The sequence below is a fragment of the Ailuropoda melanoleuca genome, chromosome 8 (assembly GCF_002007445.2).
Source record: "Ailuropoda melanoleuca isolate Jingjing chromosome 8, ASM200744v2, whole genome shotgun sequence".
NCBI lineage: Eukaryota > Metazoa > Chordata > Mammalia > Carnivora > Ursidae > Ailuropoda > Ailuropoda melanoleuca.
The window spans coordinates 1,217,246-1,237,942 of record NC_048225.1 but is presented as its reverse complement, the minus strand read 5'-3'; the positions used below and the strand labels follow the sequence as shown (position 1 = coordinate 1,237,942).

General features: G+C 37.7%; 1 protein-coding gene across 1 annotated transcript in view; it reads right to left on the bottom strand.

Moving 5' to 3' along the window:
• DYNC2H1 (dynein cytoplasmic 2 heavy chain 1) overlaps positions 1-20,697 on the bottom strand; it is a 292,248-nt gene that overhangs the window by 270,682 nt on the left and 869 nt on the right. The window contains 12 exon segments of the mRNA XM_034665650.1: positions 1,843-1,938; positions 5,390-5,585; positions 7,056-7,231; positions 8,371-8,495; positions 8,806-8,917; positions 9,035-9,148; positions 9,252-9,386; positions 11,887-12,119; positions 12,852-12,996; positions 13,993-14,111; positions 15,700-15,835; positions 16,494-16,664. Coding sequence (XP_034521541.1) covers positions 1,843-1,938; positions 5,390-5,585; positions 7,056-7,231; positions 8,371-8,495; positions 8,806-8,917; positions 9,035-9,148; positions 9,252-9,386; positions 11,887-12,119; positions 12,852-12,996; positions 13,993-14,111; positions 15,700-15,835; positions 16,494-16,664 — 1,758 coding nt within the window.

Genomic DNA, 20,697 nt, shown 5'->3' with positions numbered 1-20,697 from the left:
AAACAGAGAGGAGAGAGTTACGCAGCAGTCAGGTTTCTATACGTACTTGACTCGGGAAGCCGTGAGGCAGAGCAACTAGGCCTGGATGCAGGAGACCCTCAATCAATAGCTGAAAAGTGAATGAAACTAACAAGGATAATAAATCCAACAGAATCCTCTGTGGAACAGGTGAAAAAGCATCTACCTAGAGATGACCGCACACGACTTACTGTTGTATTACTAGAGATAATGAAATTAGTGAAACTCGAGGCCCTGCTCTCCAATCCAGTGACTGGCCAAGGGATTAGAACAAACCTCCGTGTTCTTTGTCCTGCTATCTCCATTTCTATCTACTCTTCAGTCTCATTTAACAGATGCTAAATGCAATTATTTACTTCTCACAACCCAATTTCTCACAGAAATATCAACAGATGCTACTTTGAATACATTTACTAAAGAAGAAAAAGTGCTAAAAGTATACAATTCATTATCTATTAGGTGAAAAATAATAAAATCTTATTTCCAAAAGTACACTTGTAAATAGGCCCAGAAAAAAGTCTAAAAGATATATACCAGACTATTAACAATGGCCATCCTTTGATGGTTCAATTTTAAAACATTTTTTTTCTTTTTGCTTGCCAGTATTTTTTTTAACTTTCCATTTAAACTCACATTGAGCTTTGGTAATGAAAACATGTTTCTAATAAAATTTATATTATGAATTATCTGACTTGCAGTAAATGTTAAGCCTGAGATCTGGTGCGCAGAACAGAGTTAGCGGCACAGGTCCGCACGCTATCCCTCCAAAGGCCTGCTTCTAAGACAGACCCTTGGCTGGCACCTGACCCCAGCACCTGGGAGGCCTCCCACCACCCTCACGTTTCTGACCAGCTCACTGGACTGAAACATCAGAGTTTACGCTCAACACTTGATCCCCTGCTGGGAACCTGGACTTCACATGTCAGGCAGAAGATACCTCCATGACTAGCCCCCAGTAAACAGCTGGGCACCGGGTCACTAACGGTCTTCCCACTAAGACACCATCTCTCACACTGGGGTGCTGGGGTTGGGAGGGCGGTGAAGAATGCCGTGTGGGACTCCACTGAGAGGGGCTCTTGAGAGCTTGCGCCTGGTTTCCCCAGGACCTCGCCCTCACGCACCCTTCCCTGTGCTGACCCTGCTCAGCACCCTCTAGCTGAAGTAAATCGTGATCAGCTGTGCGGACAGCTGTGCCTGGAGTCCCAGCAGTCCTCCTAGAAAATCCCAGAACCTGGGGCTAGTCTTGAGGAACACCACAACTAGCAATCCACAGTCAGATAAAACAAGAAGAAAAGGCTATACTCCTCTCCTACTTACTTTTATAATATTTTATGTCTATTAAGACTAAACATGGAGATTTCAAAAAGCCATCAGTCACACAGTAACAGTTTAAAAAACTACTGTAGGTTTTTCTAATGCCATGTGTGCGCATATTTAAACAAGCACAGAAAAAAAAAAATACCAAATTATAAAATCAGGAGATTTTTTGGTATATAAGGACCTCAAACTTCAGTGAATAAGTAAATATAATAGCACACCAATTGTATACTATACATATGAAATCAATTGAGCAAACTCAACACCTTAAAATGTGAAACAATGTAACCATTTAAATCTACAGTTGGAAAAATGTTACTCGGTACTTGTTAAGAGAGAAGGAAGTCATTGGGGAACAAAACAAAACCTTAGATCAATGTTAAGTGGAAGGGTATACTGAAAAACTAAAAAAAAAAAAAANAAAAAAAAAAAAAAAAAAAAAAAAAAAAAAAAAAGGCACACCTCACATGTAAATTCTAATTCTAACAACATAAAAAATCCATTTACCTTAATTATCTGTTCAAATGCTAATGCAGACTGTAGCATCATTGGTCTCTGACTTTGAATCATTTGCTGATCAATAGAGTTGTAAAAATGTGCCACCTACAAAGTAAAAGTCCAATTAGCAATAATCAATAAAAAATAACATAGTTTTTCATTTGTTTTCATTTTTAATTGACTGGAAATATAAACTCTTCTCACGCTAAGATTTAACAAAAAATATTTTTCATCTCTAACGTAGCATTTATGCATGTATTAATATATGCAGTCAACAATTACGTGTTGAGTTCCTATAATTTGCCAAATCATGTCCTGGGGGCTCACTAAACAAAGATCATAAAACCCAGTCCCTGCAATCAAGACGTTCACAACCTCTCCAAACCTGCTCCTTCCTTTCTTAGTACGTGACACGTAATTTATCCATTTCTCAGACCAAAAAAATCTTTAAGTTGTCCTTAACTTTTCTTTCACATCCCACATCAATGATGTCTACTGACTATACTCTCAAACATGTATTAAATCCAGCCATCTCACCTGCCTCCATCAGGCCCACACCAGTCCAAGCACCCTCGTCTCTTGACAAGACCAGTCCTGACTCAGTCAAGGCTTCCTACCATCTTTTCAAAGCATTCAAAGAAGTCAGAATGGTCCTTCCTTAAACATGAATCACACCATAACTTTGTCCACTCAAAAACTTCCAATGACTCCCCAGTGCATTTGAGAATAAAATCCAAAATCCCAAAACTCTTACCTAAAATCTTCCAATGGCTTCCCAGTACTCTCAGGAATAAAATCCAAATCCAAGACCCATGGCCCTACCCCAGCACAAACATCTTACATAAACTGGCTGTTAGCCCCAGCACAAACCCTCACTGCACAGTAGCCACGCTGGCCTCCTTGCTGCATCTCTAATCCACCAAGTGAGTCTTCCCTCAGGAACTCAGTATGAAAGTTGTTCCCTCCACACTCTTTATCCAGATGCCTGCGTGGTTCTGTCGTCACTTTATCGTACCTCTTCTCACATGTTACCCTTCACCAAGGCCTACCCTGACCACTCTGTATCTTTCTTCTGTCTTCTTTTTCTTCAAAGTACTCATCACTACCTCAAACTGCCTGTGTGTTTGCTCTCTACCTCCCAAATTAGAATGACAGCTTCAGGAACAGTGTCTAGCAAGTAGAAGGCACTCAATATTACCTGAATTATCAGTGAACCAAAACACAGATACCTACAAGGTACAGTGATGAACAAAGAGTACACCGTCAACTCCTTTGGTGGAAAAGGAGCAGCTCAGGGAAGCAGATCAAGTGGACGCCATGGTGTGAGCCCAAGGAATTTGAGAAGACTGTCTTTTAATCTTTGTATCCCCAGCACCTCACAAAAGTCTTAGCCCAGAGTATGTGCTTGAAAAATACTTCCTTACTGGGACACCTAGGTGTCTCAGTCGGTTTAGCGTCCCACTCTTGATTTCAGCTCAAGTCACAGTCTCAGGGTTGTGAGGTCAAGCTCCGGGTCAGGCTCGTGTGCTGGGCATGCAGCCTGTTTAAGATTCTCCCTCTCCCTCTGCCCCTCCCACCCATCCCTCTCTCTCTGGGAAAAAAAAAAAAAAAAAAAAAAAAGATTCTAACTAATTTTACAGAGAGTCCTCTTCTTTCCACTAGTACATATGAAAATATGGTTTACTCGGAGAATATCCACTGTACTTATTCTGTGCCACAATAGTGGTCCAAGAAAAAGCCTAATCAACAAAACTAGAAGCGAAAGAACACAGGCTCTTAGAGCAACCTGGCCGTGCTACTATCTAACCAACTCCTACTTCCCACTCCCCACACCAGCTACACACCTACTCCTAAGTAAAGGTTTACGTAAATTGACTTCCCCCGGGGAAATGCAAATACTACATGACCATTCCTTCACCATGTGAGCTCCTACTGCGTCACACTAAATACACAGGACACAAAAGTGAACAAGCCTCTCTGCTTTTGAAGATGCAGCCCCTCTATGTGAAATGCTCACCCATCCTACCCCTGGGGCTCCTAAGAGAACATATGTATACTCTTCCAGACTCACACCAAACAGCATTCCACTGTAAATATTGATCTGATACTCCTTCTACCCTCACCCAGGAAAGAGCTGAAAATTCCCACCTCTATGCTTTCATAGGCCTTTCCAAAAATCTCTAATAAAATACTCATATTAAGTATTTTATTAATTTTTCAAATATCTGTAATCAGTACATAAACTGTAATGGAATAAATATGGACTCTGGAGTCAGATTGGGTATCAAATCCCAGCTACATAACTTACTAGCTGTGTGGCACCAGAAAAGCTATGTTACGAATCTAATCCCCAATAAGATCAGTGAAAAATGGGGAAGGGGGGTTGAATTGAAATAACATAAATAATCTATCCTCCAGAAGTCCTGATATTTAATGAGAACTCCATGTTTAGTTTGCTCTCTCCTGCTACACCAATGGTTCTCAACCACAGTTGATTTGTATCCAAGGGAACATTTGGCAACAGCTGGAGATGCTTTTGTCAGGACCAGACAGGTGCTGCTAGATACCCTAAAACATATAGGACAGTCCCCACGAAAAAGAACCGGTCCAAAATGTCAACAATGCTGAGGCTGAGAACCATGTGCCAGAATATGAGAACAGTATATTCATTTTCACATCCTCACTATGCTATGCTTGGCAGTGCAGGTGCTCAAGGCATCTTTGCTGAAAGGATAAACGAGACTAAGATACACAAGATACTGCCCCTGCCTCTAGGATACTATTCCTGCCCATCACGATCTATTAATCAAGTGACAGCAAAGATGAAAAAAACCCAATACTCCATAAAAGCGTTCAAGAGTGATTCGCACACTGCATACAGAATAGGGAACAGTCAACTAAAGACAGACACAACAAAGAAGTGACTTATGAGTGGGGAATGAAAGGATGACTGCGTTTTCTAATAAGATGAACTAGGTATCAGCACATGGAGATACATTCAGAGTGCAGGGAGTGGGAGCCACAGCCAGTTAGGCTAGTGAGAGTGCAAGTAAGAAGGGCCTTGTGTTCTATGCTAAGGAGACAGACAATGTGGCCATAATAGTTGGTTCTAAACAGGAAAATGATATGATGGCAAACCGCTGAACACGCAGACCTAGGAAATGACCAAAAAATAGCGACCAGTCCATCACCCTGGTAATTCTCTAAGAATCTGCCCCTCGAAGGCAAGCAAAAAGACAGATGGCCCTTTGATTCGAAGGTCGTTTAGGATCCATGCATGCAACATGAAAGAAAAAGGAAAAAAAGAGAAATAACAGTCTATTTTTCCAAATGCTTTTAGAAAGACTAACGATAACAATACCACAAATTAATGAATTCCTATATAGGTTTGCAAAGCAAATTTTGTAATATAGTCATTTAGCAAACCATAATCTCCAAAGACTTACTTGTGCTATTCTACTAGCCTAAAAAAATCGAATTAAGAAAATGAACCACTTAAAATATTGTAATGTAACTAACTCAGAACAGTCATATATTCAAAAATATAATGTCATACTTGTTTAAGAATAATCGCTTGCTTGCAGAATTTCTGTGCAACGTTTGCAACTTGCTGTATTTTGGCAGGAATAACAAAGCCAAGTGCAGAGAGCTGACGAACTTCTCTCAGAAGAATCACCAACCGATCAGAATAATGAACTTTTAATGATCCGTCGTTAGGATCCAATTCCATAATTCGACTATTAGCCTCGATACTACAAAATAAAAAATAACTTTTTAAGATTCATGTTCTCTTTTGACACATGAAAAAATGTAACAGTTTTTACAATTTTTCTGTAAATATAAAATTAACTCGAAGTTAAAAAAAAATTATAGTTTTCAAGCAATCTTTTTTTTTCCACATAGCATCTCACAGTTCAGATCTTAGTAATAAACTGCAATATCCAAAATATACCATCACATTAATATTTCAACCAAACAGCTTTTGAAATCAGTAAAATCAATCTCTTAGCCTTCAGCTCAGACTCAAAACTGGCATCATATTCACCATAAAGAGAAAAGGTTTTGATTCATTTTCCCAAGGGTACCTTAGGTTTGAGTCAGCCTACTTATTTACTATGTTTATTAAAGGATCAATGATAAGGAACATCAAAATAGAAGGAGTAGAGCTATTCAAATGTTTCATTCCTTTACCTTTTTTTCTCTAAGGACTGTCCTTTGTTTTTCTTATAAATGCTATAATAGCAATTTTTAAATCAGGGCACTCAAGACAGCATGATTGTGAAAATACTGAGCTAAATTAATCAAGAAGTATTATAGTTTCATGACTTCCCTTTCAGGATCAGGTTTACAAAATGCTTATTCCTTCAAATCACTTTCACAATTAAGAAAACCTGTAGGTCTTAGAAAGTAAGATACTGAAAAGCAAAGAACAAATCTACCCACCTACCAACACATATAATAAAGCAGAATGAAAAGTACATACTTTACAGTGGCTTAGAATAACGAGGTAGCCTCAACTTTCCTATAACATAACATAAAACCTATCAGGAAATTTTAATGGTGATTTCGTTTTTATTTGAAATTAGTCTTCAAAATTACTTTCTACATATCAGCATATCCTGAAATATATTCTAAAACACGCTGATTCTATGGATTTCTAAAAATACAGTAATATACTAAGGAAAGTTTACCTGAACAAAGAAGCGATGGTTCTTCCAGATCACCCATTTTAAATACACATTAGAATAATGAGGTTAACCAGTCAGGTTCAATATCGCTCCGTAAGTGTTTAACAAACCCTGACCCTATGGTGGGCACCACACAAGTATTTCAGGAAGAGATTACTTCCTGCCTCAAGGAGCTTCAAATAGTGAAAGTTTATAGTTTACAATGCGTGTGTATCCATGTAAATTAATGGAAAAGGTAGAACAATGTGTATGAATCCCAGTAGGCACACGGCGTGGGAGAGGGAGGCCTACTTCTACAAGGAGACTCTGCAGACCTGAGAAGCAAGGGGGGGGTGGAAAACCAGCTCTACCTTCCAAGTTCCCAACGTTAATGATGTAAAAGTTGATCATCAAAAATAAACCAAAATTTTTAAGGAGCAGCAGCAAGTTTGGACAAAGGAGAGAACAGAGAAAATTCCACCTTGCCACTTAGTTTAACACCATAAGAAACAAGATTTTTGCCCAGACTTTACTGTTCTATGTAGTTACACTTACCACAAACCAGATCTGGAATCAGACAAACCAGACTGAATATCCCTGGACCAATCATCAAACTGTTCTTGCTCATACAGCTTAAACTGCTCTAAGAGATCTTCAGCACTTCGATGGAAAGATCGAAATCCTGACAAGTCAGATAAAAGAGCCTCTGCAATCTTAATAGTATCATCCACCTTAAAAAAACCACATTACAAGATTACAAGAATATACTAATACTTAACAAAATTAGCATAAAATGAACCACTTTCTCTGTGATTCAGAAATTACTTTCCCATTCACCTATAAATGGCAGAATGCAAGATTTGCCAACAAACATGAGAAGATCAACCCCTACTTTGCTTCTGACTTGTACAACTCAGAGTAGCAAAACACAGATGTAATGCATATGAGGCATAATCAGAAGAGTAAGATAAGGGAAATTCGGGGGGGACCCCACGAATTCAGCAATGCTCCTGTACGTGTGCAGCAATAATGTGGTCCTTTGCTTAGTGCCGGTGAAGAGGTCACACAGTATCTGCCAATCCGAATGGCAATTAGAGGAAAGAAATGTCTTTCCTCCACAACTGTACAAAGAATATGATAGCACTTTGGAAAGCTGACAAAACTGGGTGGAATATTCCAGAAAACAGAACATCAAAAATACAACCTTGAATAAGTAGAATGCTCAAACATGCTAGCCTTTATAATACTCTATGTCTGCTTGCTCTTAATCACAGACCATAACCAATTAATATCCATTCTGTGAGTCAGATGGAAGACGTGGTACCATATACATTAAATAGTGAATACGTAAGAATCTTAGATCAATTTTCATAATATCAAACTATTAAAATAATAGCTGTTAAATCCATAGCCTGCTGACCCTAACATTAGGTGATGTCATAATTACATTTCACCTTCCCTTTAATCTCCTTTTAACTTAGAATGATTTACTTACATAAACATACTTGCCGACAGACTTTGCAACTACCAAGACTTTGCAATGATAATCTCAAAGGATTAAAAAAATCCTTTGAAAATATATAAAGGATGATTTCCTCTTTAATATTTTCTTAAGAAAACACTTTACCTGGGACAACTGCATCTGAATGATAAAGGATGTACTACCTATCTCTACAAAAAAAATGAACGGACCATTCAAACCTCCTCTGTACACTTTTTCGGAATTCTACACTTCACATGAAGATTAGATGGATATGCCAAAAAAAGCAGAGAATTTTCTTTCATTTTTCACTGGGGTTCCAGAGTGCCTTCCATACTAATTTAGCACATTTTACAATTAGTGTTCTTTGTCATCAATTAAAACTAATACCTTCAGTTCCAACTGGCGAACCCAAACGATATTATTAACAACTTCTGAAAGGTTTTTGCCAGCAAGTGGTCCAGATGCTTCACCAGGAACTCCTCGGCATCGATTCTCAAAGTCTAACCGAAAATCTATAAAATTTAAGTCAAATAAATGATTATACACATTCAGCCAAGATTTCCTAAGTGCCTTCCATACACCAAAGGTGTGGACAGAAAAATCCTAAGACCGATCCTTTACCCTCAGGGACCTTACCATGCCTCAAATGAGACAGAGAAAGAAAATAACTAGTTAATTTTTTAAATCTGTAATTTGTAACAAAAATAGTAAATTAATCTTCAGCATATAAGATACAGTCTTAATCCTAAATGGTATTCAAGAAAAAGTAACCTACAAAAATATTTTCTCAAGCAAACACTACAATCTCTGATAAACTTTTACCTTTAACTGAGTCCACAAGTCTTGCCAGTAAAGTTTCTCTTTCTAACATCAGTTCTTTACTTATAGTTGGACGCTTCACCAACTCTTTATATTTCAGAAATGCTTGAAAAAGCTAACATAAAATAAAAGAATACATGTTCATCCTAAGGCGATCGACTTGGTAAATACATAAATATCTCCCAAAATAGCTTAAAGGAAATATTAAAAGTAAAATATTTCAATATTTTACCTGCTGTGGACTATCCTGAATTTCTGAAATATAATTTTTCAGTTTTCCTGCTATTTTTTGTTCCGCGGGTGCAATAATTTTTTCATATTGAGACACTGCAGCTTTCCATAAAGGCTAAACAAATTAACAATATTATTAGACTTTTAATATTTTCAATATCTGCCTTTGAGAAGAACAATACAAACAGAAGTTCTATAGACAAAAAGACATATTCAACCTCGGTATATGGATTATACTGCACAGGATTCAGGCCACTAAAAGGTTCAAATATTCGAGTCAAGCACATGATCTTCTCTTCACCGGCAGGTAAAAAATAAAGAAGCTTCTCATGAATTGTTCTAACAGCCAAAACCTAAAACATAAAACATTAAAACCATTTATTTAGATATATCTGCACAAATAGTTGTAGACTTTACATATATAACTGGCAAGAGTTTCTTTAAACTAGATTCACCAAAATGCATACAACGAACTTTAATCTTGACAATTACTACTCATCAGTAGTCAAAGTGGTGCTCAAAGACATCATCACATCATCACACTACCATCAGTTCATGTGCTCAAACCTCGTGAAAACACAAAATCTAAATACGGTTAAGCTATGTTTAAGTTCGTTTAAGAAGTGTTTCAGAGTCCTCTATATTTTACCATATTGTAAAAACTTCTGATTTTCATTATTCTGCATTAAATTGCACTTTTAACAAGGATATAATATGTTAACAACCCTATTATGTATAGCTTACAAATAGCTGGGAAACAAATTGTTGTATTTTGTATTTAAAACTTCCACCAACATGGGGCACCTGGGTGGCACAGCGGTTAAGCGTCTGCCTTCGGCTCAGGGCGTGATCCCGGCATTGTGGGATCGAGCCCCACATCGGGCTCCTCTGCTATGAGCCTGCTTCTTCCTTTATCACTCCCCCTGCTTGTGTTCCCTCTCGCTGGCTGTCTCTATCTCTGTCAAATAAATAAATAAAATATTTTTAAAAAATAATAAAACTTCCACCAACAATGGCAACTGCGTGGCTCAGTTGGTAAAGCATGTGACCCTTAATATCAGGTTCGTGAGTTCAAGCCCCATGTTGGGTGTACAGCCTACTTAAAAAAAAAAAAAACCAAAAAACTGTATAGTTTAAATTAATAAAAGGTGTGGTAGGTCAATTCAAAAATAAATAATAAAATCTCCAACAATTAAAAAGTAATCAAAAAGGTTAAGTAAAACCACTATAACCTTTCATTTGAGTTGGAAAGATGGGCATAAACTACTGATTTTTTTCTTGCTAAAAGCAAAAATACCAATTTAACAACTCTGTTTACTGAGAAGGCCTAAAACCATTGATAACTAAGTAACATTCAGCACTTTCCCAACCACAGTGTTGTTGCTAAATATTATTTTCCACTGAAAGAACCAGGCTCTTGAAAGAAATGACTGATTCCAGGAATGAGGCAGAAAATATCCAAGATGGGCTGGTACATTTTGAGGCAGCCCAAAAGTAAGGAAGTTATCAAAGAAATACTGGATTCATGTCAGAATAACAAAAGAGCCAACTTAAATGGGCATTCACTGCCCAAAGATGGGACAATTTCAGGATAATAACAATAACTATAATAGACTGAAACTCATAAAATATAAAAGCTCATGGCTTCGTAATGATACTAGCAAAAAAACATTCCATTAACTGCCTATGGAACTTTCTATGACATTAACTTATTGTTCACTGTTCTAAAGAGTGATAAAGGAAAAAGGTAATTGTGTATACTGCCATTCCTGTACAAACTCTTTTTCAGAATAACTAAAAGCTGATGACAAAAAGTTATTCCGTCATCACCAAGAAATGCAGAAAGAACAACAGAACTGGAGAATCACTGTCACGACTGCTCACGATCCTCAGTGGCTGGTAAAGCACTAGAGCTGAAGGAAAAGCGTCATAAGGAGAGTGAAGAGCAAACTGAACTCCCTGCCAGCGGGGACACCGAGCTGTGTGCCTCCTGACGCATCAGACAGGAATGACATAGCAGCACCCGTGAAGCAGCCTGATTCAAGTAAACTAACAAGAAACATTTTCCGAAACAATCAGGACAACTGAACACTGGTTAAATACAAAATGATACTAGGAAACTACTGTTGTTTTGCTGAGTGTGGTGGTGGTATCGTGTTTGTTTTAAGGGTGTAAGTATTTGATTTCTTGGCGTAGCCTTAAAAATACTCCAAAAAAAGGAAGGCAGGGGAGACAAAGAGATGGAACAGGAACTGAGTAATGCCAATGACTGTTGAAATCGAGTAACAGGTACAGGGCATTCATTATACTATTTCACTTTTGTGCATGTTTGAAATTTTCCATAACAAAAAAGGTTTTAAAATCTCCAAAGAACTATAAGCACAAAGGGGAAAAGTCAGCTTGCCTATCGCCTCAAGCTAAATACTTAAGTTCTACAGTGAAACTTGTAACTTATAGAAACAGCTCTTCCAAATATTTCCACTGAGTACTCCCTGAAAAGCTGCCCTGCTTCATAACAATTTTGATAGCCAAGAAAATGTCTAAGAGCTTCTATACCTGGAGAGGGGGGGCTGATTATCTTTTTCACCACAGAGAAGTACAAAATAGAAGGTCACAACTTACCAGGTGAACAGTCACACACGAAAGAAAAAGCAAGCAGGTGGAAACCACCACTTAGCTGGGCACCAGTCACACAACTGCCAAAAATTATTTCACATGAACTTTAATTCTTATTCTTTCCCCAAAATGTAAATAACTCCTATCGGTTGTGTAATGCATACTAATTATAAAATACATTCACAAATGAGGACCTACTTCACACTTATGTCAAAGACCCAAGTAATCAAATGATACCTCTTCAAGGCGTTTGCCAAATTTGTCAAGTGTTTCAGGGAAGTATTTCTCATTTTTCCATGGATGAGGAACATAGCGCTGCCACATCTGACCTGTTAGATGATTACAAGCGATCACCCACTGTTCACAAATTGAAATACCAGCTTTCAGATGGTCTTTCACGAGATAATAAGGATCTTCCCATAGACTCAAAGTTCCCAACTTTTTCTGAACAAATCTTCCAAATGAACCACCTAATGAAACAGAAAGCAAATTTTTTAATGGAAATTTTTAAATGATTGCAGAATACATGCTTCTGACAAAAATATACAAATTAGCAAACTAAGGATCTATGAAATACTATATGCACTTCCTTAGACTCAAAACAAGCATTTTTCAAAAAACATGCACACACATATTTCTTTGAATTTTTGCATCTTTCAAGGTATCATGAGCATCTCTCAAGTGCAAAAATACACATGATTTTTTCAAAATGCTACACTACTGTACGGATGAAGCATTATATAACCAATTCTCAATTATTATTTGTTTCTACTCCTACATTACCAGCGATGCTGCAGTAAATATCTTTATGTACCTGTCTAATATTTCCTGAGAATAATAAAGAGAATGGTATTTTCTAGGTCAAAAAAGTATACACACTTTAAATACTATCAAGTAAACAATACATATTAAAGACTTTTGAGACCATTACAAAATAAACTTTAAATTAATACATGTATAGGAACTAAAAACCTATATAAATTTATTTCATTAATGGTCAAAGAATTTGACACATAAGATTTAAATTAACCAAATATATACAAATTTCTATTTAAATAATCCTATCTGATTTGCTCTAAGTGTTACTCTAAGCTACAATTATTACATTAAGGAGTATTTTCAGCAAGGGCTTGGAGGAAAAACTAGAAAAACAAAGAAAGACAGGTTTTCAAAGTTTCCAGAGTTTCCTTCTTTAACAGTACCTATGATATCTAAGAGATGTAACATTCGTGACTCAGGATAGTGGTCATGCTCTGTTTGTCTCCACACGTCATCTACAACATCCCGAGTGGTCTCCACCAAGTCAACCACTTCCAATAAGGACAGACCGTCCAAGTTATAAAATTCCTAAAACCAAAAGGCATTCATTATTAAACATAAGGATAACTGTACTTTCGTCAATATAATCAACTTGTTCCCAGACTTTTCAATTGCTACAATTCTAACACCTGCCTTATCATTTCCTCCTCCTTTTTCTACCGGACCATGTGTTACTTCTTTATGCAAACACCCTACAAGTTCCTTTACAAACATAAATTTCAGGAATGCCAGAAGAAAAAATAAGAATTGCAAAGTCCATTCATTTAAGTTTGCCCTTGACCTTATTTTCTTGAAGTTCGGATTCACTTCTTGCAGCTCCTGAAAGGAGGCGGTCCTAACATCATATAGACGTTCCCCACTGAAGTTCCCACATGTTGTCACTCAGGGACTGCGCTGCATGTTATTGGTAATGCAATCACAGCTCAAGGTTTATGATTTTACATTCCACCATTATGATAAAAAAAAAGTTTACAACCATTTCAAACACTTCATTAAAATGATATGTTGAAATAATATTGGGAACAAATAAAAAAATACTATTTATTTATTTTGAAAAGAATAGGCTTTTTTGTAACCATAAAGTGGTCACTTATTTAACCTCTAGGAATATTTCAAAGAATAATCTATCAAGTATAAAACTAAGACTTTTCATATTTTTGATTACTTCAAAATGCTAATTTGAATAAGCTGCCTATTCCTTCAAAAGAGCATATTACCTCCATGTAGATAAACTTCTGTTAGTACATTAAACTTTTGCTTTTCCCTATGTACCTGCAGAAAAGCAATTATGTTTTTGAGAAAAATATTTACCAGAGATTAGAATCTAGCTTTCTTCAAAGTGTCGGTTTTTAAGTTGTACGCATATTAAAGGCACACTTCAAAGAAACCCTGCTATGTATTAAGGATATATTTTGTTAACAATCATCAAGTAATAATGTCAAAACAAAGGTAAATCTAGTGAAAACTGTATCCTACAGTACTTTTATCAAAAGTCTGATATAAAACTATATAGGAATCACATACTCTTGCAATTGTTTCAAATAATTCTTTAAAATAACTGGCTCTCTCTTTACTACTCTGCTTATTTCCACGATGAGCTTGTTCTGCCCAAAACTGGAACTCATCACTTGGTGTAAGAATACCTGAAAAGGTGAGAAGGAGAAAAAGAATATCAGTTCAAAACAAAAAGCCAGAAAATTATCTGGTTTATTTGCTGATCTTGCCTATTTCCTGTGCTCTTGAAGACATACGGAAAATCAGCCTTACAATTTCTATCGACAGAAAGTGCTTCCTTAAATCCACTAAGAACAACCAACAGTACCAAACGTATACTTCACAGGTTTGTTGCTCAGTATGCTTCCCATAGGTTTTTGTAAACTATCTGTCTCTACACTGTCAGTCTCCACCTTCTACCTGGAAGGCTGCTTCTCCAACACAAGGCTTTCCATCACCACTCATGTTAGGGAATACCATCCAAATTAGAAATGATTACAATTTAATCAACCAATGCCCACAATTTTAAAATATAAGCAAGTTAAAATAATTTTACTTTTCAATTTGCTTTTATATTTCCCAATGAATTGGACAATTTCTAGTTGCTTAATCACATGCTGGAAAAGCGTACTATTCTTTCTGGGTCTATAGTATTCAAAAAAACATCTGATTAACTGTTCAAGCAAAGTATAAAACTATATCCAATACTGTAAAATAACAATTAGTGTAGGTCATTCAGTTCATATTAATTGTTCATATAAGTAATATTTATAGCTATAATAAAATTGTAATTAGCTTCAAATAAAATGCATTTTAAAATAAAAGTCAATTATCTTTGCAAGTAGACAATTAGGGTCAATCCCCATTATTCATGGATGCTGGATTTATGAATTCATCCATTTCCTACCACTTATTTGTAATCTAAAATCAATGCTTGCAATGCTTTCATGGTCGTTCACAGACGTGTACTGAGCAATGGAACACTGGAGTTACCCCACACACACGGTCCCAACTAAGGCTGAACAAAGTGGCACTGCCTTCTTGTTTCCTATGTCCTACTATAAACAAGTATCCTTTCTGTAACCTATTCAGTTGTAAGTTTTCCTCATTTTTTTTGTCCTTTTTATTGGTCACTTCTCCATTTAAAATGGCTCCCAACCACAGTGCTGAAGTGGTGTCCAGTGTTGCCAAAGACAAGAGCACTGTGATGTGACCTCCAGAGAAAAAACTTGTGTTAGGGAAGTTTCCTTCAGGCATGAGTTACAGTGCTGCTGGCCATGAGGCCTATTGTTCATCAACCAACAATCTATATTTAAATAGTGTTAATTATAGTAAAACAGAAACACACATAAAAAATTGTATTAAAAATAGAAACATATATAAAATAAGGTTACATAATAAAAAATGTTATGACCAGAGGCTCACAGGAACCTAACTTTGTTTTTCCCCTAGGACCAAGAGTTCAGTATTTACTAATTCAATATTCACAGTGAGTTTACAGAACATAACTGGGTAAATAAAGAGGGGCAACTATATTTTCAATGTCCACGAATTCCACATTGTTAAAGATTACAATCTCCTCTTCTCAAAATCCATGTAAATCTATTCATTTAAAAAAAAAGCTAAAGCTCAGAGAAGATCCAAAAGTGTGGAAATAAATCTGTGAAAAAGTACATTAATTTACTAATGTACTAATAAGAAAACTGTTTTTTCTTTCATTAAGCTACGGTTCTATACCTCGTGTGTCATCTTCCTTAAGGTTCAATTTTGATGAGTTAGTGTCTGATCCTCGTAGAACTATACCCAACCCAGTTTCTAGTTCACTCAAAAGATTCTGAAGTTTGGGATCAAAGTTTCTGCTCCATTCCTGATCCTAAAAAAAAAAAACAAAAACAACAACAGACAAGAGCAAACACTGATCAAAAGTTTTCTTTTTTTTTTTTTTTTTTTTTTTNAAAGATTTTATTTATTTATTCAACAGAGATAGAGACAGCCAGCGAGAGAGGGAACACAAGCAGGGGGAGTGGGAGAGGAAGAAGCAGGCTCATAGCAGAGGAGCCTGATGTGGGGGCTCGATCCCATAACGCTGGGATCACGCCCTGAGCCGAAGGCAGACGCTTAACCGCTGTGCCACCCAGGCGCCCCTGATCAAAAGTTTTCTGATCAAACTGGCTTCCTTAAAATACTGTTGAGAGAAATAAGTCCAGATACGCCTGTTTCACTCAAAGTCTGCCACTGCCCTCCATCTCATAAGGGAGGAAAAAAAGGCCTTTCAACAGTTAATACTTCATATAATCATGTACTATATAGCAACATAAGAGCTGACGTGGATTGCATTTATATCTTTCTTCTGTTTCTCTATTTGTCAACAACGCTGACTTTAAATTTTTTATAATTTTTATAACATTTAAAAACCTAAAATCCTAATGATATTAACAGCAAATATTTATCTTTGTTTATAAAGACACTTATACGAATACATAGCTTAAAAAAAAAAAAAAATGACCATACAGCTCCTTTAATTTCCTTACCTTTAACAACATTGGTGCAAATACTTGCCGTACTGCTTGGTAAAGAGAATTTATAGGTGATTCTAACATAGATGAAACAAGAATGTTATTATGTAGATTCTGATCAGTAATTACTTCAGGTCGCAGCTTGAAAAACACCAGCACTTTATCTTTTGTGTCAGCAAAATCAATCTAAGTGATAAACAAATGATTTTTAATGTTACTTTCATGAAAGCATTTGAAAGAAATGTTTCCCTAAAACTATTCTATTACGGTAGTTTTTATCCCTTGGAAAAAATAGTTACTTTAAAATAATTACAGTATATTACAAACACTCTATCTCTGCTCCTTAAGAGTATCTGGGTTTTAAAATGTATCCCGGGGGCGCCTGAGTGGCTCGGTCATTAAGCGTCTGCCTTTGGCTCAGGGCGTGATCCCCAGGGTCCTGGGATCGAGAACCTCATCAGGCTCCCTGCTCCGCTGGGAGCCTGCTTCTTCCTCTCCCACTCCCCTGCTTGTGTTGCCTCTCTCGCTGGCTGTCTCTCCGTCAAATAAATAAATAAAATCTAAAAAAAAAAAAAATGTATCCCCACTTATATGTGATTGTATCCTAAAGCTACAGTGACAAGTGGTTTATAAACAGAAAGCACTACATAAATATTGTGGACATGTACTGCTAACTACTCCATTCCAACCAGATTCATTAATACTACAGATTAAAGTTGTGTGCCCCAGGTACACACTGATGAGTAGTATATGTCTACACTCTATTCCAAAAAGTCTAAACCAAGGATGTCAATTACCCTCTTACCTGAAATTAGCATTTTAAAAGGTGTTTAAGTCCTATTTAAACTCAAAGCTACCAAAACAGACTTAAGTTGTCTATCTCCTAGATTTATCTTTATCTGAATCAAAAATTTTTCCTTAAAGTATTTGATCATCAAACTTCTTCATTTAAGTTGTATAACTAGAAAGCTGGAACTGGATGAGCTAATTTGGAATTCACTAAAGCAACCATGTTTAAAATAGGTCAGTTCACAGTAATTAGCTCATTAGCTGGAAAGTGTATTACCCAAAAGTTTTGTGTTACATATACATTTTCACAGTTGCTCCCGTTTCTTTTACAAGAAAGAGAAGTATATGTATTGAAAAGCTTTCAAACAAATTCACTGCTGTACATGGAAACATCTTACATATGAGTGAGATTTTCTGCTACTTTTCTTTTACCCTAATCATCATATTTTTTAGGCACAAGGAGGGAAATGGCACTTACTCGGTATTGCTGCATTTCTCAAACTCCCAGTTGCACACATTAAAATTCTATTGCTAGTATGATCATTTTATTCCAATTACAAGCAAGAACAATAAGCTACAAATACGTAGCTTTGAAAAACTCACTCTTTAGTCGTTACATAGTACATACCCCGTATTCTCTTTCTCCCACCTATCTGAACAAAGAAAATTCAGAAAATATACATTTTATCATCAAACTTTGAAAACACTAACCACAGTCAGTGGCCAAGGCTCCCTGGCCATCAGTCAGGATGATGAGTTTTGTCCTCGGCAAAGTCAGAGTTAAAACAAAGGATCAGTTGGCTACAGCTGCTCCTCATTCCCAAGAAGAGGAAAACAGAACAAGCACTCCTAGCTGCCTCTCCTGCCAGTTTCCCTATCAGTGCCAACTAGGATCTTCTCTTAACTGACAAAATTTTGATAGCTATTAATTCAAAGTACAAAGATTTTGTTTTTCAAGGTTGCAAAATAACTTTATCAGCTACTGGGATCCATCAGATACCAGCCTACCACAACCTGCTGCCTGTTTCTGGACAGCCCACAAGCTACAATAGGTTTTTTAAACAATGAAGAGGGCCACCTGGCTGGCTCAGTCCAGAGAGCTTGCTATTCTTGATCTGGGAGTTGTGGGCTTGAGCCCCACATTGGGTGTAGAGATTACTTAAAAATAAAATCTTTAAAAAAAAAATATTTCATGACAAAAATTTTATGAAATTCAATTATCAGTGTCCATAAGTTTTATTAGAACACAGTCATATACATGTAAACATTATCTAGGACCGCTTCCATTCTACAACAGCAGAGCTGAAGCTTCAACAGAGACCTGACCCCCTGTAAAGCCTAAAATATTTATTATCTGGCCCATCACAGAAAAAGTTTGCCAACCTCTTTTCTAAGGCATCTGTCTCGGTTAAGATAACCAATAGACTTTCAACCTAAAGATGTCCAAGGTTCTAAATGATCAGCCCATGCTGTCATCTTCCACACTCTCCAGTCATTAAACTTCTGCAATCACTGTTTTGTTTTGTTTTGTTTTTGCCTGGCCCTTGTAACCTAGGTGAGACTACCTCAGGGCCTTGGTACTTACTACTCTTCCTCTAAATATGTCTGCCTACAGCTCATCATCCAAATCTCACTTCAAAGCTCACTAATCCAGACAGGCAGTCTCTCCCCCTCCATTTTAATGCAGTTCTCCACCACACCCTAATCAGTACTTCAACATTACTCTATTTTGATCTTTTTTAAATTTTTATTTAAGAGAGAGAGCAAGAGAGCACAAGCAGGGGGAACACCAGAGGGAGAAACAGACTCCCAACTGAGCAGGGAGCCTGATGCAGGGCTCAGTCCCAGGAACTTGGGATCACGACCTGAGCCTAAGGCAGACACTTAACCGACTGAGCCATATCAATGCCGAAAATTATGCCACATTTATGTATCTGAGTGGATGTGCTTAGCCGATCTTGCGCACTCGAGCGCTACTCCTTGAGGACAAACTCTGCCCTGTTTCTGGCTTTATTCCAAGCACCCTGTAAAGTGCCAGGCCCATTTTAAGTACTCAATATTAAGTCATGCTGACTGTCAGACATCTACGGTACAATGCAAGACACAACAAAGCATTTCAAACATAACTAAAAGTCTGTAGTGTGGTATATGACTAAATATAAAATACATTGCTGGGCTCTTGAACGACTTATTGCTTCAATTTTCAGTACCCAAGATTCATTTTCAGCAATCCGAACCCTCATCCTGTTTTCCCTGGACTACCGTCTACTTCAACTTTCAGTGGCATTTACAACAGCACCTGATTTTGTAGTTTGTTGAGTGGTGTAGCTCACCTGAGGCCACTGGAGGGAGGCTCTGGAAGGCAGAGGCAAGGACTCCCATTCTGAATTCTACCACCAATTAGAGCAGTGGAGTAGTTACCACTTGGGATGGAACCTTTGTGCCTTAATTCCCTCTTTTGCCATAAAATGGAAATAAAAAGACAATCCTTCTCTACAGTATTGCCTCGAATGTTGAATGACCCCAAGGGCATAAAGGGCGTAAAGCAGTGCCTGATAGTGTCTTTTAAACCCATGGAGCCTAGCAGAGTGCCAGCGCACGAGTTCAAAATCAAAGTTTACTGAAAAGAATTGAATTACATTCAAGACTACAGATTCCTAGTGAGTGGGGTGAATGACTCAACCATGAAGCAAAAATGCGCTCAAGGGTTGCTGTGTGCAGACTGTTGGACCTTCAGATATGGGCGAACAGGAAAGGAAGAGGTTTTAGATAGGTCGGCATTTACTGAGCCCTGCAATGCCTGAGACCAATCTTCTGGTAATCCTCAGGCTTCCTTATCTAGGCGCAGACTGGAAATGGACCGGCGTCTCCAGCAATCCTGCCAGGCAGGCAACAGCGCCCTACCTCAGTGAGTCAATCACACACTGGCCCCCCAAAAAGAATTCAAATTTTGTATTCCATCACTTCCTAAAAGGTCTGAATTCCTAACCAATCTTGCCCTCGAGTCCATTTAAGCTCAGCGCATACCCCAAAAAAGATAAACTACAATTTGCCTCAAAGAACCTCAAGAGGGAGAAGAAAAATTTTTCTGATAAGGCAGATGTTTTCTTTTTAGTTGTAACACACGTGTAGTGTTTAAGAACAAAGCAAAACTAGAAGAGCGCAAGAGGTGCTCTGCACAGGTGTGCGGGTGCAGATTAGCACACGGGGCGGGGCTACTGGGGGGAGGGAGCTGGGGGACCAGGTACGGAGGGGGCCTGGGGAAGGAGCCTGAGGGGGAAGGGACCGAGAGGATTTGGCCCAGGGAAGGACCCCGGAGGAGCGGAGGGAAAAAAAAAAAAAAAAAAAAGGGTCCTAAGGTGGAGGCTGACCGGGGACTGAGGGGGATCCCGCTTCGGGAGGAGCCCCAGTTGGGGGGTCGCTGAGGGGG